This window comes from Varanus komodoensis, unplaced genomic scaffold, assembly GCF_004798865.1.
Source record: "Varanus komodoensis strain SLA01 unplaced genomic scaffold, ASM479886v1 scaffold81, whole genome shotgun sequence".
NCBI classification, from domain to species: Eukaryota; Metazoa; Chordata; class Lepidosauria; order Squamata; family Varanidae; genus Varanus; species Varanus komodoensis.
The window spans coordinates 2,547,036-2,571,280 of NW_025336495.1; the positions used below are offsets into that span (position 1 = coordinate 2,547,036).

At 54.1% G+C, this 24,245-nt stretch overlaps 1 protein-coding gene across 1 annotated transcript; it reads right to left on the bottom strand.

Annotated features, from left to right (window-relative positions):
* Positions 1 to 6,649: 6,649 nt before the first annotated feature.
* Positions 6,650 to 24,151, bottom strand: SSC4D (scavenger receptor cysteine rich family member with 4 domains). Its single transcript, XM_044456104.1, has 9 exons — positions 24,034 to 24,151; positions 20,969 to 21,004; positions 19,296 to 19,601; positions 15,093 to 15,407; positions 14,737 to 14,817; positions 12,948 to 13,025; positions 11,993 to 12,304; positions 11,072 to 11,149; positions 6,650 to 8,032 (listed from the first exon to the last, which is right to left on the bottom strand). The coding sequence occupies exons 1-9, from the start codon at positions 24,149 to 24,151 to the stop codon at positions 7,716 to 7,718; spliced, it is 1,641 nt and encodes a 546-aa protein (XP_044312039.1). The 3' UTR covers positions 6,650 to 7,715.
* Positions 24,152 to 24,245: the final 94 nt, after the last annotated feature.

Below are 24,245 nucleotides of genomic sequence, written 5' to 3' on the forward strand. Positions count from 1 at the left end.
GGTCCGCTAGCAATGGGGTGCTCGTGGGTCTTCCCCACAGCCCATAATGGGGAGTGCGGCACTGTCTTGTGAAGGGGCCGCTCCCAGGCTCCGGTTTGGGTGTCGGGTCGGGACGCACAGGCTCAGCAGCTTCGGGTCAGAGCGGAGGCGGGAAACCTCGTGCCGCCACGCCTTCCGTAGCACCCACTGAGTCGGCCTGCTCCTCCCGGTTTTTGTTTCAAAATGTATTTTTCAGACTTGCAGGCTGCTGCTTCGAGGCCTCAGGAGCCCCAGGTGGCTGCCATCTTGATTTCCCATGAATGCTCCCGAGTCCGCAGCTTGTCCGTTGGGACCAGCCATGCTCGCCCAAGGCAGCAGCCATTTCGTGGTGGTGCCGAAGAGTTTCTCAACGCTCCAGACCTGCCCACGGGTCCAAAGAGTTACCTGCCTTTGAAACGGAAGATTCCTTCAACTCGAGGGCCCTCCACTACCAAATAGGATGCATGGACACCTTACAATTTCACCTGGTACCAACCTTCCCTATATCATGTGAAGTTATGTTTTAATTATCCAAATGCTTTCCAAATTTGTCTCTCTCTCAATCAGCCTTGCAGCTCTTGTTCTGAGGTGCAAAACAAGTGCTCGTATTTCCATTAAAAGGCCTTTGTAAGAACCTTTCTTGACCTGCCCTTTCTCCTCTATTGCCTGTTCTTGTCTATTTATTGAGATGAGCTGTCTCAAGTAGCCCATTTTTGGCCAATTGTTGCCCTCCAGATATAGTCCCACATGGCTAGAAGGCTGACAGTACTGTTAGGCTATGAATGAAATCTTTGGGCCAGCCACTGACTCTCAGCCTGATCTACCTCACAGGGTTGTAGTGAGGACAAAATGGAGCTACGGAAGCCGCATGGGGTTCCTTGTGTGCAGAGGAATGGCAGGGTATACATGTAATCATAATTGCATGTGATTGTTAAAGAATCATCTTGCGATGTCACTGTATTGTAGGATGGAAACTTCTGATAATTCTGAGAGCAGATTTGAGCACGGAGAAGCAGGACAGAGATGGACTGTGCTGTCGGCATCATAATTTTCTCGCCCTCTATTTTTGATGTTTGGCCATGGGTGCCGTCACCTCTCTCTCAAAATAGCACCACTGAAACGGAGGAGCAAGGCCTGGAAAATCCCCAAGGTTTGTAAGAGGAGCCCCCCCAAAAAAAGGTAGGGAATCTTAGAGGGGAACTTTTCGACAGAGGACTGAGCACAGACCACTGATTAACTGCTGGGAAGTAGCACAGAAACTGAGGCAGCTGCAATGGAACATCCCAGGAAAGGGCCTGGCCGGCTGGCTGGCAGACTTAAACAGGAACCCTCCATGCTGCGGGCTTTGCTGCCAATTCCTTGTCCCAGCTTATCCACAGGTCTTTTGGGTTCTACTGTGTTTGCGCTCTTGCAATTCCTTTTCCGTAAATACAGGATCAGTCTTCTCAGGCCTGGACTGGGGTGATGAAGATGTTTTTCTCCGAAGCGAACTCTGGCGACTTGTTTGCTCACTCATGGTGGTGGAGGAAACGTGTGTGCTTTGCAGTGAGGGGGGGAATCGGCAGCATCTTTGCGGGGGCGGGGGAGCAGGGGACATCGCATGAATACTACTCCTCCGTTCGCTCCCTCCGGTCTGGGCTCTCGGTGGGGACAAGCACAGATCCAGGAGCTGCCCCTTACGGTAAAAATGAGGATAGCCTCAAAGAGGCCTCTATTGATCCCGGTGCCCAGCCCTCCCTGCTCGCCAGTTCTCACTGGAGGGTTAATCCTTCCGTCTCCTTTAATGGCCCACAGCCCCTCCTTGCTTGCTTGCTTGCTCGTTCCTGACTTTGGACAGGCTGTAAATCCAACCTGAAAATAGCCTCTAGCTGCACTCCAGACCTTGTAAAATATTTATCCCTCTCCCCACCCACCCGTCCGGCTCCTGCAGCAGCATTTCCTGCTAAGAGATGATAAAGCAAGAATGAATCGATGTGATGAATCGATCCAAGCGGAATGGAGCCATCTCCGTAAAAAAGGCTGATCACGGAGGGTCCCATGCAGGGTGCTGGAGAAGGAACCACCCGATTGTAGAGGCAGGGGCGCGCTCTGCACCAAAGAGGCCCCACTTCGGGTCTAAGCTGCCGAGAGCTGCACTAGCCGTGGCCAGCATCTTGGAGTTGCGGCCGGGCAGCTCCATGGAAACACCAAGCTGGTGACGGCCGCTGAGAGAAAAACAAGTGCCGTGCTTCACATAATTAGGAAAGGCATCAGAAATAAAACTGCCAAGATCACACGTCCCTTACACAACTCTCTGGCGTGACCACACTTAGAAGGCTCTGCACTGTCTTGGTTCCTGCACCTCAAAAAGGGTATCGTGTGGCTGGAAAAAGGGCAGCTAAACTGGCCAGGGGCCTGGAAGATCCTGTGAGCAGAGGTGAGGCTGCTTAGGCTTCACCTTTGAAGAAGGAAGAAGGCGAGTGAGTGAAATTGTGCCCAAGGTGTGCCGAATTATGCCTGGTATTGTCGGTGCATGCGCTCAGGTGAGATTCCCAGGTGCACACGGAAGATGGAGGGCTCTGGTGGGAATGGCGGCCCGGACGCAGAGGAGGGGGAGCGGGGAGCCGACCCTGCCGTGGCTCAGAGTCCTCACTCTGATATGGGAGTGGCTGAGACTGGCGAGGCCCCGGCTGCCCAAACTCTCCTGGTGAGCCAGCCTGAGCCCGCGCTGGATTAAAGCCCTTCAAGGACGACCACCGTGCTCCCTGACACTCCTGATTGTGGGAAAGAAGCTGGAAGGGAACAGGCTGGGGAGGGTTCTCGGGAGGAGAACTTGACACCCCAGAAGACGTGGACGCGAGGGCCTGTTGACGCACTGGCCGGCTGGACCAATCGGGCTTGAAGGGAAGAGCGTCGGCATGCCCGCTTCCATAGCACCTGCGCCCAGAGACCGGCCCCGAAGGGCTCATAAGCAGAGCGGGGGGTCTGCTTTCTACCTGAAGTGCGTGTTTCGGAGTTTGTGAGTACCTTGGTAGCCGTGTGGAATGAAGGCTATTTGCTAACTCTTGAGGTGCTTGCCTCTGTTGGGAAGGGCCGGCCGGCTGACAGGTGTGAGGGATGTGGAGGAGAGGGCTTTGTTCTCCTTTGTAACCCTGGACCCTCGTGGCATCCTCCATGGTGGACGGGTAGGAGGTCTGAGGCTGTCAGAACAAGGTGCCCCCATCCACTTGTGGGTTTCCTAAGGGGAGCAGCTGGTTGGTTATTGTGGGGACCGACGCTGGACCTGACGGACCTCGGCTGGATCCAGCAAGGTTCTTTGGGTGTTCTGTGAGCGACGCTTGCAGTGTATGGGCTACAAGGATCAGGGCAGACCCAAACCAGCGAGGCTGCTGGATGCGGATTGAACCCCGGTGCAGAACCTCTCAGTCTGATGGCCAATTTCCATTCCAGAGATTCCCCGAGGGCTGCATCCTGCTGGTGGGTGGAGCCAAAGGCAAAGGGGAGGGGCTAGCCGGCATGCAGGTAGAGCTCTCAACCCCAGTAACTATTAGGAAAGGAATTCTTGCCTTTCGGAATGAGGACAAATGTTGGGAAACCGGCAGATGATGCTCTGCTCCGGGAGGGGAGGGGGGAGCCTTCTGGGAAACTCTGGAAGGGCAGACTGGGACCACAGGGCTGAAGCCCGGCAGCCCATGGGGCAGGCTCCAGGGAACAAGAAAGCCAGGAGCTTCCTGCGGGCAGCCGGGCCTCTCTCGGAGGCTGGGCAAACAACGGAGGCCATCGTGCTGCAGGTGTAGGGCCATTAGAGCTGGGTTCAGACACCCTCGAGGGCTGAGGGTGGGCTGTGGAAATATGGGTTGCCTGAACTCAGCCGTGGCTTTTTCATCAGAAGCAACCCATCAAGAGAAGCTGTGGTTTGCTATCTCGGCTGGGTTCAGACAATGCAACAGCATGTATTTCACCAAGAAGCCATGGTTCAGCAACAACCCACTTTCAACCCAGACTCAATTCCTCTGTGGCCTAAACCCCATCACTGCCTGCAGCACTTAAAAGATTCGGGGCAGGGTCTTAGCACAGAAACCTGCATAAAATATGCCAATGTATACTATGCAGATTTAGAAACAATTGCAAAAATTCTTTAAAAGACATCATGAGAAGCAAAACTACTCAATTAGTTTCTCCCCCAAATCAACTCAAAATAAATCCATCAGTTAATTTGAGCCTTCCCCTCCAGGTCACGCCACACATGACTTCATCAAAGTCATGCAAAGTTCTGGGAACCAAGATTCAGGGTGGATGCCAGGAAGCACTTCCTGACAGTCGGGACCTCGAGGGTGTGGAATGGGCTTCCCCGGGAGGTGGTTGAGGCCCCATTGGTGTGGGTGTTCAAGGATAGGCTGGACGTCCACATGGTGGGCATGTCGTGAGCGGAACCAGCTGGAGCTGGGGGTCAGACTAGATGGCTCGGGAGGCCCCTTCTGACTCGCTCTGCTTCTATGTTTCTAAGTCCAGAAGTGAACCAGAGTCTGGTTCGAAGCAAGTCCATAAAGAAGCCAGTCCTCTACAGTTCCAGGAAGCTCTGTTAGTTAGGAGGCAATATGCAAAGATCTTGGAGGCCTCCTTTGGAATGAGGCATGAGAGTTTTCACATGCCATTGCTTGGGAATACAATGGGCCAAAAATCTAATTTAATCCACAACCTGCCGGGGGTCAGACTAGATGGCCTGGGAGCCCCCTTCTGACTTGCTCTGTTTCTGTGTTTCTATCTTACATGTTCCTCAGAAAAGGCCTACACAATGGAAAATGCCCCAGGGCGGAGGCTGCAACATGTGGCAAGAGGGAGAATTAGCCTCCCCTCCGAGAGCAATTAAGGTGTGTGGAAAATGCATCTTCTGATGGATGCTCTAGACTCAGTGGAACAGATTAGGACACCCACCGGCCCTTGAAAAATGCTCAGGGCTGCAGCTCATCGCCCGGTCCAGCAACGCTCCAGGTGAGAGGTCTCCTCTTTGATCCACCATTGGTCTTCTGGCTCCTTGCAGGACTGGTGAGCACTGATAGTGCCCATGACTCACAATGCCCATCTCAGAACCTAGATTATTCCCCAGGGTGGCCCAAAACATTTTGCTGGACACATACTACACAAAGCTGGACCGATTAGTTTGGTGGGGAAGTCCATAAGCAGCCCAACAACAACCACAACCACAACTCACTGACTTGTCATGGCACCCCTAATGGGTTGCCTGAAGCAAAAGCAGCCGCTGCACCGGGCCTCGTAGCGAAATTAGCCGGATGGACACCCTCCACGGTTTGTTTCTGACTTTCTACAAAAATGGCTGTTCTCCCAACCCCGCCCGTGCACAGGCCATATCATAAGGAGAGCTGGATTAGGATCAGAGGAAGACGTGAAAATTGGGGGAAGACACTTCGATACATTAAGAAAAGCAAATGATACCATTTCAATGGCAAAGCGTGGTGGCGGCTTGGGACAACGCCTGACGAAAGTCCAAAAACTGCAGCAGAACATCAAGGCAACCAAAACCGTGACTGCAGAAGAGTTACAGGACTGTTCACAAGGGGGAAACTGTACTGCCCTCTGTCCCCAATTCGAAGGGAGGCTGCAGCCAAGCCGTTTGAAGAGGACAGAGGCTTGGAAGGGCAGCACTGGAGGTGCTAGGAAAGATCATCAAGTGGAAGGATGTTTCGCTGGAGACCAAGGCCAAGCACATCCACACCATTATACCCTAAGCACTGCCTGATCTTAATATATTTTCCTGAATACTTCGTTGGCCACCCTCTTAGTCCATGAAGTGTGTAACTTACTCCTCACAGCAGCCTTTTCTTAACAATAATAAAAACATCCCTGTAGAATGGTGAGCATTCCCAGCAAACCCTACTCCAAGTTTACACTTTCACTACTCCAGGTCCATTATTTCGGCAGCTTCACAGTGGTACACGTAAAGTGTGAGAAGCAGAAATGCAATCAGCCACGTGGCACTTTCAAAGGTACAACTGCAGACCATTTTGTGAACTGGCATCCACCTCGTGGCACCTGTGAAATTTAATTCGGGTGGTTGTTTGCCCATAAACATGAAGCAGTTGGTAGCCATTTACACCTCATTAGGATCTTACCAGACAAATTCAGTCCCTGACAATGCAGAAATCAACACATGGCAGGGAGAGCCACATGGCAGTGCTGCTGTGCAGGTCAGCTTTCCCTGCTTATCTGGGACGGCACCTTTATTTACGTCCAGGGAGGAACCCTTGGGGCACACCTGGTCATTGCAAAAAGCACTCTGGGAACCAGCACAAAATGGCTCAGCTCACCTGCATCCAAAAAAGACAGCAGTGGGGTGTGAACTCCAGTCTGCTAAACCAGGGCTTTGAACCCAGTTCCAAGCACCAATGAAGACCTGTTTCAAGGCTGCTGCTAAGAAAATGGCTCCATTTTAAGAAACAGGAGGTGCAGGGCACACAGGTGAGTCCCAAGAAAGGTGCACAGGTGTGGGATGGCACCTGAAGGCCCCACCTGACCTGTCTTTTCACTCATCCTTGTGCATATGCTCGCACACACATTTGTAAAGCCTTTTGTTTATTCAAAACAAAAATGCACCAGAAAACTCCCAACAAGGTGAATTAAGCACACTCTGATATTAACTAGGATATCACCACTTAGGTTTCTTTATTAGATTTATACCCTGTCTTTTTTCTTGCAACAAGCTCAAATCGGCTTCCATCGTTCTCCTCCTGCTGCTCTCCATCTTATCCCCTCAACAACAGCCCTGTGAGGTAGGTTGGGCTGGGAGTGTGCCTGGCCCAAAGTCACCCAGTTGGCCCCATGGCTGAGCAGGGATTTGAACCCGGATTGCCTGACTCCCAGTCTGCGCTCTTCACCACTCCACTGCACGGGCTTTCTTCTTTCTCCCCACTTTCTTCAGCTGACACTTCTATATGGGTGGAGGTTTTGTTTTCTGTTTTAATTCGGGGACATGTTCTGAGTCATTCTGGGATAGTCTGCAAAAAATATGTCCTGCTTCTGTCTCCATCACCTCTGACTCATAAGACAGAGGGCTCGGGGTGCCCGTTTCTGCAGCTGCTTGGATTCCGTCCTGCACCGGAGTTTGCTTACAATGCAGTGCTGAAAAGCAAGGCTCTTCGCCACAGCGCCAAAAGGCACAGGATGGCTTCAGTTCTGCGCCCACTTACCTGGGAGCAAGACTGCACGACCTCAGAGGGCTTCCCTATGGGTAAATGTGGGGCCATGCTACAGCGATCACTGCTTCCGAGCATCTCGGGTCCAGAGCTCGTGCAGGGGCCCCGGCGGGATCCGGGCAGACTCAGGTTGGGCTGTTTCAAAGCAGAGGAGTTGAGACGCTCCCATCCTGAACTGCATGTGCGGACTCTTTGGGGCCAAAGTGGGCAAGTCCAGGAGCATGGATTCTGGAGTCACGGCTCCCAGGAAAGTCTGCGGGAGAGGTGGGAACACGAGCTCCGGAAGCTGCAGGCAGGCCCTGGTGCACCTCGCCAGAACAGGATGTGATGCAGGTCCCATCTCAGAACTAAGAGGGCGTTCCCCATGCGGCAACACCAAGGGCAGGGATGGCGGCAGAGCCCCGTCCAAGCCGGGGGCGATGGGGGCTGGCTCTTGGGGGCGAGGGTCCCAGTGGCTCTCAGCCACTTCCACACGCGCATGGCCCGGAGCCGGCCTCTTCCGGCACGTCATAGCAGGCTGCAGAGTGCACCGGCGTCTTCCGAATGGTCGCAGTTGTGCACGTTCCAGCGGATGTGGGAGCAACGCAGGAGGGATGGCTCGTTCCCTTTGCACTTGAGGTTGTCGAGGAAAATGTAGCCCGCACCCTGGCCGTACCGGGCCTCCCCCGAGGCGGCGAGGGCGCCCCCGCAGCCCAGCTGCCGGCAGACCACCTTCACGTCGGTGAGATCCCAAGCATCGTCGCACACGGTCCCCCACTGGGACAGGTAGAACATCTCCACCCGGCCTTCGCAGCGGTGGCTGCCGTTGACCAGGCGCAGGAACCCTGCAAACGGGCCGCGGGGGGGGGGGGGCACAGGATGAGAACGGCATGACTTTGGGAACGGAGAGGGGCGTATCCCTGACCCTTGTTCTGAACCCACAATCGCAGTGACCCTCCACAGCTCTGTGGCTAAGTGCAGGTGTGGAACCCCATGGCCACAACCAAATCCAAGTCTCCTGTGTTCTCTCTCTCTCTCTCTCTCTCTCTCTCTCTCTCTCTCTCTCTCTCTCTCTCTATATATATATATATATATATATATATATATTAAAAAATAAATAAATAAATAAATTCTGTGCTATCCAATAACCAAAGCCCTCTGGGCGACTTGCAACAGCATATAAAATTCAAGTAAAAATAAAGCATCATAAAATTATACCACACCCATTAAAAACCAGACCTAACACCAAATGTAACAGCTACAATACCAAGTGCAAAAGACACATTCATACGCAAGATCTTAATTAAGCAGCTGATGTAATGCCCAGTACACTGATTCGAGGTGGCTCAGTGCCCTGTGGTAGAGGACATCCTGGCATCGGAAAGATGGCAGAATCAGTGCAAGGAGGGTCTCAGTGGGAAGCTTGTTCCACAACTCGGGGGCTGCCACCGAGAAGGCCCTTCCCCTCATTGCGACCAGTGGCGTGTACCCTGAATTTCACGAGTCTGGAAGGCGTTGAAAGTGGGCTGGGCAGATTCCTGAGGGAGGGGGTGCACCGTGGCTACTAGCCTGGCTGACTAGGGCTACCGGCTTCACCAATGTCGTGTCTGCACACACCAGCTGTTGAGAAACTTGGGCAGGTGGAGATCCTGCTGGGAGGATCCTGCAGGCAGCTGGTTTGCCACCGTGTGTTCTCACTGTTGTGCCTGAGTGGGCTGCACTTGAAGAAACATCTCCTCAGGCATCGTGGTCCCGACCACATATGCATTATAGTTTAAAACCAGTACCTTGAACTGGGCTGAGGCAAAGCAGCAGCTCATGCAAGCGGCCAGAACTGGGGTGCTGCACTGGGACCTTCTGGTCCTGGTTATTAAGCTTCTTTGGCGGTTGTTTGATGGCTTGCTGCCTTTTGTGCCGTTTTGCCCCAACCTGAAAGTCTGAAATGGCTCTTTTAAGACTCAATCTCCACCAGGAGAAGTTTTGCGTTATAAGATGCAGGTATTCGAGCATTTGGTCTTTGCACCTTATTCACCTTTGGTTCTGCTCAGCTTTCAACTGCACCTCTCCCATTTGACCACTCCTCCAAAAGGTAATTTGGCCTGCAGGCTGAAAAGAGTTTTGCAGCCCCTCACCTAAATGTTTGGGGATGCTAAGCTCAGGTTGATTTATTTATTTAAATGTTTGGTATACTGACCACTACAAAATAGTCTTGGGATGGTCTTGCAATAGAACAAAGTAGAGCACAGCATCCCTTCTATGCAGTGAAACCCCACTGAAAATCACAATCTAAACCTTAAATACTGGGAAAATAAAAAGGGGCTCGCCCGGCACCAAAAAGAATAAAGTGTTGGCACCAGGCGAACCTCTCTGGGGAGTGCATTCCATAACCGGGGCGCCAATGCAGAGAAGGCCCTTCTCCAGATATCCACCCTCCTAATCTCCTTCAGAGAGGGCTCCCGAAGGAAGACCTCCAACCCAGATCTTAAGGGGAGGGCAGGCACATAGGGAAAGAGACGCTCCTACAGATATCCAGGGTTCAGACATAATAACCCACGCTCAAGGGTAGAGCATGGGTTGCCATTAATCATGGCTTGCTGCTGAAACGGAAGCAATTGTGTTGTTTAAACTCAGCATTCACAACCCAGCAACAACAAACCAGGCTCTTTTCAAGGGTTCTTGGTGGTCAACAGGCCACAGCCTGCCAGCACAGCTAGGAGTGGGCACCACAATAACCCACAGTTTGACAACCACTCGCATGCAAATGGAGCGCCATTCAGCCAGTCTCAGACCTTAGCCAGCTCAAGTCAAAATAAAACCTTTTCAGGTGTGAGAAACACCTGTCTCAGCTTAATTTCCCCCCAGAATTACTGCCTGCACTGAAGCTCTTGGACCCACCGGAAAAAGCGGGGCAAAGGGACACCCCGGGATTATATTCCCCTTCCTTCCTCTTCCCAAACTGGTGGATCACAAGATGGTATCTGCGATGCCCAGAGCAGAAGCCCCTGAACCTGTCATGGTCATGCCGTCTCCCTCAAATCAAGGTCCTAGACCAGAGGTGTCCAGCCCATGTGCCGTGGGCCACATGTGGCCCAGGATGGCTATGGATGCGGCCCAACACAAACTTGTAAACTTACTTAAAACATTCTGAGTTCTTTTTGAGATTTGTTTGTAATTCAGTTGTGTGGTTCTCGAGCTTGAACTTTGTAGATGACAATGTCGTGTTGCAGTCACATAAAATAAACGTATGTATGCTCTTGCTATTTGTACGCATGTGTAACTTCAGTTTTAGGGCAGTGTGCAGCTTCCATTTGTGAGCAACTATTTTCAAGACTGAAGCACGCTAAGAGTAAAGTTAGAACCAGAATATCTGATGGGCACCTTGAGAACTCACTGAGAACTTCAACTACTTCCATCAAACCAGATACTGATGCATTAGTTTCTCAAGTACAATGTTAAATATCCCACTAGTTTTATGTTGCCCTCTTTTACTTTTACAATAAAAATATCAAAAATCAATGTTTTATTACTCAGATATGTTCATTTTCTATATTAGGGATTGCAAACTTGGGACCTGCTCAATGCTTTTAAAAGTCTCTCCAAATAGGGCATTGCATAATTAGGATTATTTTGTGAGGACGTCTTTGCTTATCTATGGTGGCAGATATCACAAATATCATGCACAGTCCTTTTTTTTTTTTTTTGCTCATCAGCTTTTGTTAGTGTTTGTGTATTTAATGTGCAGATCAAGACAATTCTTCTTCCAATGTGGCCCAGAGAAACCAAACGGTTGGACACCCCTGTCCTAGATGGTCACCCACCGCTCCAAACCAACCCAGGCAGCCTCGGCACAGATGGGGGAGCTGCTGGCCCTGTGCCCCACATACCATCCTTGGGACGAGTGGTAGTCGAGGTCGTTGTCATGAAAGTGTCATCTGAGAAGAAGTTTCCAGATTCACCTGCACCTGGGACCAGGGAAAAGTGTGCTGTCTTGAAGAACAAGGGGATGCATTGCGAATGCAGATCAAAAGACGTTTTTGGTTACTCTTGGAAGTTTCAAAAAAGAAGGAAAGCCAAGACCTGCGTCTGGGGGGCATCCTTCACAACAGTGCTGTTCTGTTTAGACCACCGCCTTAAAAATCCAGGCGCAGTGTTTTATACCACTGTTTTTGAAAATTTTAGAACCAAGAGCAAGCACAATGCATTCTGCTGAAACTCACTCTCCATTTTCACAAAATATTTCTCTCACTGTGAAAGAACCATTTTTTTCTGATGGGGGGCAGGTCTTCTACTTACCTTTTGAAAAGCTGGAGGTGGCTGGGGGGGATGCCTTTTAATTTTTTTAAACTTTAAAACTGTCCCATGTGCTTCCACAATGCCACCCATCTTTTTGTGCGGTTTCCACGCCATTTTTTAAAAATAAACTTGCCCTGTGACATTTCAGCAGAAAATGGGAATGAGGAGCATCAATTTTCCCCTACCTGAATTGCCACAGGCCTGATCTGAATCGGGGCCCAGGCACTTACACAGAGGTAAGAATAGCAGAAGGCGAGATTTGCCCTCCGCGGAAGCCTCCCCATCAGGATCTGTGCGCAGCCCTGCACTGCTGGGCTGCAGTTCGCGTAAAAGCAAGAAATAAGGAGAGGAAGCCCCCCCGCACCTCTCACACTTCAAAAGGCACCCGGAACCCCCGCCCCCCCCGAGAAAACGACCGGGAATTCGCCTTTCCCCGGCCGCCCCCGCTCCCTGGTTCCGCGAGGCCTTCGGAAAGCCGCCCGCGCGACGCCCCCCCGGCCGCCCCCGCTGACCTCTGCAGATGACGCCGGCGTCCTCGTGGTGGCCGCAGTTGTGCTGGCCCCAGCCCAGGTGGAAGCAGTCGGCCAGGTGCGCCTCCGTGCCGGCGCAGGCCACGTTGTCCAGCAGGATGGGCCCCGCGCCGTAGCCGAAGTAGCCCAGCACGGTGGGCACGACGGCCGGGCCGCAGCCCACCTGGCGGCACACCACCTGCGCGTCGGGGAAGCCCCAGTCGTCGTCGCACACCGTGCCCCACGCGCCGCGGAACTGCACCTCCACGCGCCCCTGGCAGCTGCTGTTCCCGCTCGCCAGTCGGATGCCGCCACCTGCCGGGCAGTGGGAGGAGGGCAGCCGCGCGGGACCCCGGGCACGCGGCCCCGCCTCTGGGACTCGCCCCCGCCGCCCCGGGACTGGGCCAAAGTCCCCTCCGGGCTCCGTGACCGAGTGGGAGCAGCTCCCAGGTCGCACGCGCGTCCTCGAAGGCCCTTCTCTGCAGGGCGGCCTCCCATTTGGAGGAGGAGGAGGAGGAGCATGGACGGCGGGGGTGGACCTGGATTTCAGGGCCCAGAGGCGCCCCCCACGGTCTCGGGCGGGCAGCGGGGCCAGGGAACCCCTCAGCGCACGCCGTTTCCAGCCGTTGTCTTTGGGGATTTTGGAGCCGATGGCATGGCACACCAAGCTGGCACCCCCGAATCTTTTACCTGGAGACCCAATCAGTGCCCCACCCCCTCTTGCTGCAGGAAGCCCAGCGCCGCAGCAATCTGCTGCATCGGATCTCCCCGAGGCATGGCTTCTGCCCCCAGGCGTTTACCCTCCTGCCGCCCCCCCCCCCACGCCTCTTCCTGCCTGAGGTTTTTCCCTGAAATCGATGTGTGTCCTTGGTTTTGTGCAACGAAGCCTCAGAACCTTTGGGGACTCAGCCCTGCCCAGGCTGGCACACCAGGCCTCACTTCCAGCCCCAGAACTTACTTCTTTTCCCCCGCAGGAGACGGGCCGAGGTTACAGTCATCTCTGTCTCGGGGGAGTCCAGATCTTTGCCACCCTCGGCTGCAAAGAAATGTGTGTCAGAGCAGCATCCAGTCGGGTGCTCAGGGCGCGGGGGGTGCAGGGAGGTGGCCACTGGCCAGGGCTGTGCAAGGACCCAGAGTGGGAGGGAACCCACTACAATGCCCCCCCCCCGGTGCCAGCTGCCCCTTTGGCCCGGTGGGCAGCTGCCCCGCCCCGGTCTGACCATTCTCTGAGGGGGCCACAGGCCAGGCGGGCCGGCGGGTGCACTCTCGGCGTGCGGGCCTGCCCCCCCCCCCCCCCCCCCCCGCACAGGCCTTTCGATGCTTTCAGCCCAGCCAGCCCGAGCAAAGAGTGGGAATGCCGAGTGGGGAGAGTTCTATGGGAACAGCCCTCATTCCTGCAGAGGTGGAGGTGGCCTCGTGCTGTGCGGACGTGTGTATAAATCGGGGTGGCAGGAGGATTCGGCATTGATCAGATCTCTGGAAGTTTTGCCCCCATCAGGAAGGCTTTCTGACTCCTGATGGAACCGTGGCAGGTATGAAGCAACTCCCCACCACCAAAAAGACAGGAGGAAACGAGGAGAGGGTCTTTGAGTGGAAGCCGGCGAGGCCCATTTGGCCTGGGCCGGCACGAGCTCCCTGTTCACCTGAAGCAAGAGACAACGTGTGCCATCAGCCCCTCTCCAGCCACTGACTTGCTGCCATGCACCACACTTTGCTGCCACACTGCGGGGCTGGAAGACATGGACCCCCAGGTTGTGTGTGGTCCAGCTGGGTGTCTGCGGGTTTTCGGGAGCCACACTGTGCACTCCTGCAGCATCTCGCACAATCTCAGGAGCTGCATATTTATTATTATATTTATCCCCCTGGTTTTGCTCCTGCATGGAACCCGGCTTGCCTCGCACAGACCTCCTCCTCCCATTTCATCCCCACAAGCATCCTGCAAGGTAGGTTAGGCTGAGAATTGGTGGCTGGCAGGGGAAGTGGGTGCCTCCTGGATTGTCCCTGCAGCTTTTCTTTTCCCCTGCCCAGGAGGGATCCATGGCACACTGTGCTGGACACCCTATTTGGGGCTTGGCATCCAGCACCCCGGATCGCTCCCATGAAGCTGGAAAGAAAAGCTGCCGTGGGCACTGGACCCCACCTGTGGGAATCGCCCCCCCCCCACACCCCGGAGACTGGCCCAAAGTCCCCTCTGGGCTCTGTGACCGAGTGGGACCAGCTCCCAGGTCCCCAGGGCCTGGCCCAGCACTCGAGTGCAACGGCACAGAGGCCCGCTCGCTCTCGCCTGCCAGTGGCCCTCCGACTGCAGCACAGGCTGTGCGGGGACGACTGTGGGCAAGCGCCTCCAGGGCACAGACGAACAGAGGGGGCAGAGGCTGCAGGCCACTAGGTGCCTTTCCTTCACCTTAGCCAGGCAGGTGAGTTTTTATAGCTGTAGGACCGCCCTTCCTGGAGGCTGAAGTCTTTGATCCCATGTTCCCCACCCACGTGCTTCCGCCAGAGGGGCTGGACTGCGTCACCTCTCATTCCCAGACAGCATGGCCACTGTCCAGTCAAACTGGAGATGGGGAAGGGGGCCTTCATTCTGTGCGTCTGTTGTGCCAGGCCTCGGTTGGTGGCCGCCCGGATTCCTGCTTTTTGCAAAAAGGGGGGAAGAAGGCCCCACAAGGCTGACGCCTGCCCACGCCTGCCAGAAACCACCCCCGTGGGGTCTGGGGCTGGCAGGACAGGTGGCGTGATCTCCTTACCTGTGGCTGTGTTGGTGAAGGACTCCTCGTAGCTGTGGGCGCCTGAGGGGGTGGGGGCCGTGATCGTGGTCATCCCAAGCCCTGGCAGAGCGGAGCAGAGCAAACGGGGGTGTTGCGAGGTCGTGCCCCGTAGCAGGTTTCGAGCCCGACGCTGTGCCGTGGGGAACCCACTGTGGTGGCTCCCGCCCCGCCACTGGCCCCAGGGGCGCACCTGCCTGAGAGGGAAGCAGGTCCTCCTCCCCAGACTATCTGCCCACCTCCTGCCTGCAGCCTGCCCCCAATTTGCGCAGCTGAGACGAGGCCCTGGGCGCTGGGGGGGCTGCCACGGGGCCCAGGTGGCCTGGGGGCCTGCTCACCAGAGCAGATGGCCCCTGCGTCCTCGTGGTGGCCGCAGTTATGGATGCCCCAGCCGAGGCTGTAGCAGGACGAGAGGCGCAGCTCACTCCCATCGCAGTTCACATTGTCCAGGAGGATGTGGCCCGTGCCGTGGCCGAAGTAGGCATTGGTCCGGTAGTCCGTGGCATGGCCGCAGCCCACCTGCCTGCACACGACGCCCACGTCGCTCATCCCCCAGTCGTCATCGCACACGGTGCCCCAGTGCCCCCGGTAGAAGATCTCCACGCGGCCCTGGCAGGCGTTGGCGCCGCTCACCAGCCGGACGCTCCCGTCACCTGGAGGAGGCCAGAGAGACATCGGATCACTGGATCGAGCCGGAAGGGGCCAAGAAGGCCATCGGCCCAAGCCCTGCTCTTGAAGGACACCACACTACACCACCCCACGCAGGTGGCTGTCCGTTTTTGCCTTGAATGCCCCCAGTGTGGGAGAGCCCCCCACCTCTCCGGACAGCTGGTTCCACCGTCGTCTTGCTCTGACAGTGAGGAAGCTTCTCCTGAGGTCCAGCCTGAATCTGGGTTGCCGCAGCTTGAATTGATCATTCCATGGCCTACATTCTGGCATTAGCAAGAAGAGATCTTGACCTTCCCCTCTGAAGTACTTCTAGAGGGATATCATGTTCCCCCTTATCTTCTCTTTTCAAGGCTGAACATGCGCAGTTCCCTCAGTCTCTCTTCACAGGGCAGTGTGTCCAAACCCCAGATCATTTTTGTTGCCCTCCACTGGACCCTTTCTAAATTTCCTGCATCTTTCTTAAATCTTGGTGCCCAGAACTGGACACTATTCCAGGTAAGGTCTGACTAGTGAGGCGTACAGGGGAACTACTCCTTCTCGTGATTTGGAAGTCATACTTCTGATAATGCATCCCAAAATAGCATTTGCCCTTTTGGCGGCTGTGTCGCATTGGTGGCCCATGTTTAGCCTATTGGGCTTTCTCTGCGGTGGCGCCCAGTTTATGGAATGCGCTCCCCAGAGAGGTCCGCCTGGCGCCGTTGTTATTTGTTTTTCGGCACCAGACGAAGACCTTTTTATTCAAACGTTATTTTAATTGTTATTATTTATTTATTTTATTCTTTGGTCTGGGCAACTTAATTTATATTGTTAATTTATATTGTTTTATTGGACTCTATTTATTTATGGTTGTGAGCTGCCCCGAGGCTTCGGCGAATGGGGCGGCATAGAAGTCCCCTAAAGAAAGAAAGTCCAATGGGGTGGCATAGAAGTCCCATCCATAAATAAATAAATACATACATACATACATACATAACCACAATCACTCCGAGATCTTTTTCTTGTTCAGTGCTGCTGAGCCACGTATTCCCCATCTTGTCATTTGAACGTGCCCCCGCCCCACATCTGGGCGTTGGTGAAGCTGCACTAGGCAGCAAAACAAAATATATCCCAGTGTGGAGATCCCCCTTCGGCCTGCGTCATCTTAGGCTGCATCTTAGCCAGTGAAGCCTTTTCTTTCCTGTCTCCTGGACCCAGCAATAAGGGGTTTTCCTTATTAATAAGGGACTGTTTAATTTAGCTAATGGCTGGCTGTGCGATGCAGCTAATGCTTCTTCTAAGCATCCGCTTTGGCAGGAGCAAAAATGCCCAGGAGCAGTTCCTTTTAGGAAGGAGGTTATTACACAGATAAATGTTGTAGTGGAACAGTCTTTCATGCTCACTCTTTTAAATTATTCATTCCATGAAACTTTTAAATTATTTACTCCAGGCAACCAGTCTCATGGAAATTAATACATAAAAGGCAAAATGGATTCATAGGCCTTTGGACAACTTGAAGAGTGATATTGCAGAACATATAGCAACACTTTCGGCATTCGAATGGGAGCTGTCGATGCACCTTTTGAGCATGGAAACGTATTTGGCTATTTTGTTGAAGCTGGCGAAGAATTGTTAGAAAGTGGTAGGCATTTCATAAAAAACTTTTAGAAACTACAATGAAGAATTGAAAAAAATTATCCTACTCATTAGGATTATGATTATAATTTTGAGTGGTGTTATGAAAGCAGGCATGCAGAGCTCCTGGGCTGTGGGCCCAATCCAGCCTGCTGAGCTCTCCGACTTGGCCCACGGCCTCTGGGGCTGCTCACAGGGGCAGGGGGGGCTTTGGTGGGGCAGTGATGTCATTGGGTGTAGACGCAGCCAGGGACAATATCTGGCCCATGCTGGCCCTACATCCCATACTAAAATTTAAAAAAAAGAATGAGAAAGAAAGACAGACCGAAGGGATAATTACAAAACAAAATAGTGGTTATCCAGTGTGGAGGTTTTTAACATTAATATTTCCTTAGAATTTTGATCAAGCCATACAAACAAAGATCAAGCATGGAGATGGTCTCCTCTCCCTTCCTCAATATTCCACGTGGGCAAAAGTGGCTGGTATCTGATGTTGCTGATTGCAAATTCTGGGCAGTCCTCAGAGCATCCTATAAAAATCGGTCTGGTGCAGACTCTGGAGGAGACTCCCATTCCAATCCACTTATCAGAAGGCACAAATTGGGCATTTGCTTTGGGCCCACCCAATCCCTCAAACGTCTCTGTGTGGCTTTTGCATGGCCAGCCCCAAATCCTTCGCATGATTCTTCCGTTTCTCCATGCCTCATAATGCCTGCCCACCCGTCCTGCATCCCCTTGACTCACTCCTCCAAACTCACCTCTGGAACATTATTTCTAGATAAGAAAAGCAGGGAGGCGAGCAATACAATGTAGCAGGTCTGTAATTGCGGGTGCCCGCCCCATTCTGTTTCCCTGGTTTTGTTTTTATGGCTTTTGCAACCGCCGAGCATGCTCTGTCTTCCTTAAGGCACCCCTCTGGAAGTTTTTCAGTACTTTGGGGCAAACCTGGGAACCCCCCATCTTGTGCAAAGATGTCCTTGTGCCAGCAACACCCAGGACTGGCGCATGGAGAATTGAGGCTGCTCCAATGCGAAAAGGGGTGGCCTCCATGCTCCAATGCAGCTGAGCCCAAGTAGATTGTTTAGGCACGTGTGCATTGATTGGAGCTCAGTCCGTCTCCCCTCTAGTCTATCCTCACAACAAGCCTGTGAGGCAGGCGAGGCTGAGGGTCAGGGACTGAACCAAAGTCACCCACTGAGCTTTGTGGCCAAGTACAGTCTAGAACCTTGATCTGCCCAGTCCCAGGGCAACACTCTAACCACTAGGCCACACTGGTCTCAGGTATAACCAAACTAATTGCATGTTCTCCCTCCGTTTACCCTGCTTCTGTTTCCTTTATCTGCTTTTTCCAAAGAGCCATTTGCAGGACTGGAAGCCCCCTGGGGGCAGAGACCATTTTTTCTCATCCCTCATCAAGCATATGGTATTGCAGCAGTAATATTAATGCTAACTAATACAAACATATAGAGAAACTAATCCGTATAGCTACAGATGAGCCACAGTTACTCACGTTTCCCATTGTGGAAAGGGGTTGCAGTTGTTTTGCTGGCGGAGCCTCTTGCAAGGGTAGGAAATAGCTCTGCAAAGGGAAGCAAGATGGAAACATGAAACTCTGCATGGCTGCAGAGGCCGCTTCAAGATAGCAGCAGAATTATGTCTGCCTTTGAACTAAGCTGCCTTGGGAGAGGGTTTGCCCTGGAAGGTGACCAAGAAAGGCTAAAATTATTATTTTTTAAGTGCAATGCTGAGCCAAGTTTTATAAAATGGAACTCTCGGCTGAGAGAGGGCAGTGAACACAAACCTGCCCGATGTTTCCATCCCTGTAAAGATGGAGAGTAACTTTTAATAGAAATGGTGCACCATTAATAGAATGGCAGCCAACTTTGGACACCGCCCCCCGTCTGCACAGCTCTGGTTGCATGAAGCCTGGAGACGGCCTACATTTTGGGGGGAACAGAGCACAAGTGGGGAGGCATTCATGCAGCTTCCCGGTCTTTTAAGGCCGAGATAGTAAACTGTGCTTTGTTAATTGCGTGTGTGAAAATGTGGGGGGCAGGGCCCCCAACGCACCCACTGGCTACAGTCCCGAGTGCCCACGTGCCACAGGAGGCAGACCCTGAGTCCTTTCCCCAAGACGGGGGACCGTTGACGCCAACATCAGCAGGGCAGTGTATCCCCCCACATGGCGGGGATGCGTGGCCTCCACCCTCGCCGGAGCCGCCCACCCTGGGATCGCGGCCCACGGGGCCCAGCCCTCGCACCGTTGCACGTGACGGCCACGTCCTCGTAGTGGTAACAGTTGTGGATGCCCCAGCCAAGGCTGCTGCACGCGCTGAGCGACGGCTCCCGGCCCTTGCAGTCCACATTGTCGAGCAGGATGGGCCCGCGGCCCTGGCCGAAGAAGAGCGTGGCTGGCATGGCGATGGCGTGGCCACAGCCGAGCTGGCGACACACCACGTTCGCGTCCACGATGTCCCAGTCGTCGTCACACACCGTGCCCCACGTGTGGTTGTAGAAGATCTCCACGCGGCCCTGGCAGCGGCTGCGCCCGTTCACCAGCCGGACCTCTGGGGGGGAGGCGCCGGTCAGGGCCTCTCCGCCTTGCAGGAGGCCGCCGGAGGGCTGCCCAGGCATGTCGGGTGGCAGTTCCCATGGTCCCTGACCATTTGCAGGCTGGAAGGGGCTGATGGGAGGGGCCATCCATTGAGGAGGGGCCTAAAGGAGCGCCTGCGTCCATACGTGCCCTCCCACCCCCTGAGACCTGTGGCAGAGGCCCTTCTCCGGGAGCCCTCCGTGAAGGACATTAGGAGGGTGAGCACCCGGAGCAGGGCCTTCTCTGTGGTGGCGCCCCACCTCTGGAATGCGCTCCCCAGAGAGGTCCGCCTGGCGCCGTCGTTATTTGCTTTCGGCACCAGGCCAAGACCTTTTTATTAAAATGTCATTTTAATTGTTAATATTATTTATTGATTTTATATCTTCGGCCAGGACATCTCCAATTATATTGTTTTCTATGGTTAATTGTGTATTTATTTATTTATTGTTGTGAGCCTCCCCGAGGCTTTGGCGAATGGGGCAGCATAGAAGCTTGCTAAATAAATAAACAAACAAATAAAATCAAATCCAAGGCATCGCCCTGCCCTGCTTCTGGGGCAACTCTCCGTGGAGCAGAGTGCCACACTTTTCAGCCCAAAGGCCAAATTCCATTTGAATTCTCATTCTGGTGGGAAAACGGGGAGGGGCAACGTGCCAGAAATGGCAGCTTGGCCCACCCGAAAGCGATTTTTTCCGAGGAACTGAATGCTCAGGAGAGACAATCTGGTCTTTTGGCGTGAGGGGAGAACGGCAGCTGAGCGGGAGGAGTGGTGAGGAATAAGGCAGGGTGGTCTGGGGGTCAGGTTTGGCTTCTGCGAGGGATGGATTGGGCCCGTGGGCGCCAGGCTCACACCCCTGGGCTACGGGCAGCAAAACTGCCCCATGAGAGATTCTGTGCTGCGCTGCCACTCCAGCCATCGCGGAGCCAAGACGGCTGCTGAGAGCCAGGCATCGCCATCAGCGTGGGAATGAAGCAGGATCCCATTGCCTGCAAGGGAAAGGCTTCCCAGGCTGCCTGCAATCCGTCCTGTGGGGTTATCAGGACTGTCGTCTTCACAGCAGAACAAGCAGAGGGGTTAAAAATGGCAAAATTCCCCCATAGCCTGTTGGTTCATGACGGCTCCCAGGGACTCGGGATAACCCCAGACGATAACCCCATGGGGGGCTGTCCCAGAGGGCTGCCCCACTGCTGGAGAAAAACCCCCACTTGGGCCCTGCTGCTCCAGGCACTGTCTCACGACCCGCCTTCCCAACTCTCCGTGACAAACCGCAAATCACGGCTTCTGAATTCACAAAGCCGCAAGAGCTGGTTTAATATTTCCACCTGTGCATGAGCTCTCACCAGGAATGGGCATCTGTGTCGTTTCGGAGCCGCCCGCTGAAATGGAAGAGACGGGGATTAATTATCTGCTTTGACCTGTAGGGGGCGCTGGGCTAACGGAGCCGGGCGGCCAGAGGTGCTGCGCCAGCCCTGCTTGCCAGCTGAGAAGCTGATAGTGTGCCGTGGCCCCTCCATTTCCACTGTCGATGACAATCAAAACACGCCAGAGGGATGACCACCAGTTTGGAGGGCTTTCAAAGGGACTGGGCGCATTCATGCAGCTCTCCATGCTGCTAGTCCTCATGGGGCCACGATTCCTCCGTCATCCGAGGCAGTGTGCCTGTGTGCACCATCTGCTAGGGAACGTGGGCTTTTGGGTTGGCTGCTGTGTGAGCAGAAATGCTGGAACCTCCCCCCTCCCGGTATTCTGGGCCCGATCCTGCAGGGCTCTGTTTCTCTGTTTCTATGTTTCTACTCCACCCCCTGAATAACCACAAGCAGAGAGAATGGGGGCATTTACTGAGATCTATTGGAACATGGGGCTCTTGAGGCCATGATATTGTGTTGTAAGCCGCCCCGAGGCTTCGGCAAGGGGCGGCATAGAAATGTTCTAATAATGATGATGATGATGATGATGCCCCCCTAGCCAAGGAGGACGGCCCAAGTGCTTGCTTCCAGAAAGCCCCCCCGAAGAGATAGAAACATAGAAACAGAGCGAGTCAGAAGGGGCCTCCTGAGCCATCTAGTCTGACCCCTGGCTCCAGCCAGCTCCGCTCAAGACATGCCTATGTAAAAAAGATCCAAGTTGCTCATTCCGGCTGCAGAATAACGAGAGCCAAGCCCTTTTAGCATCCCAGGCAGACACTTCTGAAATGCAGTGGTGCCTCAGGGGGTGGAACCCCAACTATTCGGAAATAGGCAGCACCCTCCCGTTTGACTCTGAGCTGTAGCAGAGCAGACCAGCGCCCAGGGGGACAAACCCAGGAAATCTGGCAGGTTCCCACCCCCAAAAGAAGTCCTTAAATATCCCTTGTCTCGGTGCCTCTTCCCTCCTCCTCCTCCTCCCCTTCATCAATCTGGCTCAACTTTTCCATGGTTTTGGAAGGCCTTCCTGGACTAGGAATGCCCCCATTCCAACCCCATAGCAGTTGCTGCCACCGGGAGCGTCCCCCTCTCCCTCCGTCCTCGGCTGAGTCAGAACCAAGTCCCCCGACTTCCCGGGGTGCCTCTGCAAAAAGTGTCCAGCCTTTCATGGCGCAACTTCTGTATGCACATGGTGAGCATGTCGTGAGCGGAGCCGGCTGGAGCCGGGGGTCAGACTAGATGGCCCGGGAGGCCCCTTCTGGCTCGCTCTGTTTCTATGTATCACCTGCTCAGCGATGGGAACCCTTCCTGAAGGGCACACTGGCGTGGCCATTCCAACAGCCCCTGATGGCCACAGGCTGCCCACACCTGGCCTGGACATAACTCAGTGCTTGGACATCCCTGAGCAGGGATCCCCAGCCGTTTTGGACAGGTGGACCCTTGAGTCTCGTGGGCACTCCCACAATATGGCTGCTGCAGGAGTCCTGGCCCGTCACAGCACTCCTGATTTCCAGAAGTCTCAAGGACAAGTCACTTGCCCAGGACTGAAGCCCGAGACAGAGGAGGTCCGAATGCGCGGAAACGCTCCTCCGGATGTGCGGCTCTCTGCAACAGGATTTGTTTCATCGCAAGTAGGTGATGAAGGTCGGAGCACAGGAACGTGGCCAAGAATGTCATGGGAGGCCCAAAGCCCTTCTGGGAAAGGAAGGTACGTGGCCCTGACAGCTGCCTTTGCAGCATGCTGGAGAACCAACGTTTTTTTTTAATGCAGCAAACAGAAAGAAAATTTCCAGGGACAGAGAGCCAAGAACCGCTGAAGGTTCTGCACAAGCATCGAGCTGGAGGCGTGACGGCAGACTTTTGCATTGTACCAGCGCAAAAGGCTCCCAGCAGCCGAGCCGCTGACGTGATCTGGGTGCCTGTTCCCTGGCGGACAGAACTGGCTTCGTGTCCGCATGTCTGAATCCATTCCCAGGATCACTCAGTGCGGATTAGATACTTGACACTTGTGCAAGTGGAACTTGCCGTGGCCCAGGCTGAAAGCTGGAGGTGGCTTTGGGGTATTTCAAAAAACGTGTTGTTGAAGCTCCTAGCCTGGATTTGGGGTTTGTGTGCCCCACTTCCCCAAGGAGCAAGGGGACCGCAGGCTTAATCTGGGTGCGATTTCCTTCGGACAAGAGATTTCTGAGGTCCCATTCTAATATTTATTTGACTTGCAAAAATGCAGCACAGTGAGCTTCTTCCAAATATCCCAGGACATCCCCATTAAATCCAATTCCAAATCAGACCTCACAGGTGGACTTCAGCTGCCACTGCCTCTGGCTGGAGTCAGACAATCCGACAACCTACACTCTGGCGTTGAGTACCAGTCGAATGCGGGTTGTTGCTGAAAGGTGGGTTGTGTTGGCTGAACCAGCCAGTCCCAGCTTTCAGAAGCCAGCCTTGCATTTGTTCCTGGCACAGTGGCCCTTCTCTGGAGCTCCATGTGTTTGGACTTTGGCAGGTGTTCAAGGCCAGGAGACCCCGGCTCTGCAGAGGTTGGGGGAGAGGAGCCCTTGGAAAGAGGCAAGGGGGTTTATCTCAACGCCGCTCTCTCCAGGGACTCAGGCAGACCTGGAGAAGACCTAGCTGGAGTCTGCTGGGAGGAGGTGGAGCAAGAGCGCCAGGACACGGAGAAGCTGGTCTGGTTCTTGACACCGGGACACAGCATTGGCAGAGAAGGGCTAGCCAGCTAGAGGGCCTGCCGAGAGCTAGGAAGCTGGCCTGTCACCAGAAGGGCAAGCCCAGAGGGGTCCAGGATTACTCAAAAGGAGGGTCCTTGGGAGTAGTTTCTAGTTTGAGTTCAATGAACCACTCTGTGCATGCTCAGAGGCACTTTCTTTGCTGATTATGCATTACTGAATGTCCATTGGAGAATTAAGAGCTTTTGCCATAGACCAGTCTGTGGTTTTGAGGATATGAAGGGTCCTGACACTACGTGATGTACCTGTTGGAAAATGTACCTGTTGGGAAAAGGTAGAGGAGAAAGGCCAGTGTCAGCCGGATCACCAAGGCAGGGGGCACCCGGAGTCCAGGCCTTGGATCTCTCTTCCTGTGTCCTGGATGGGAACCAATGTTCATTTCTGCTTCTCGCAGGTGCCGCGGAAGATCTTCCAACAGTTTCCCGCGGGATGACTGCAGAGGCAGCCCTGAGACATAAAGGTAAGCGGCAGGT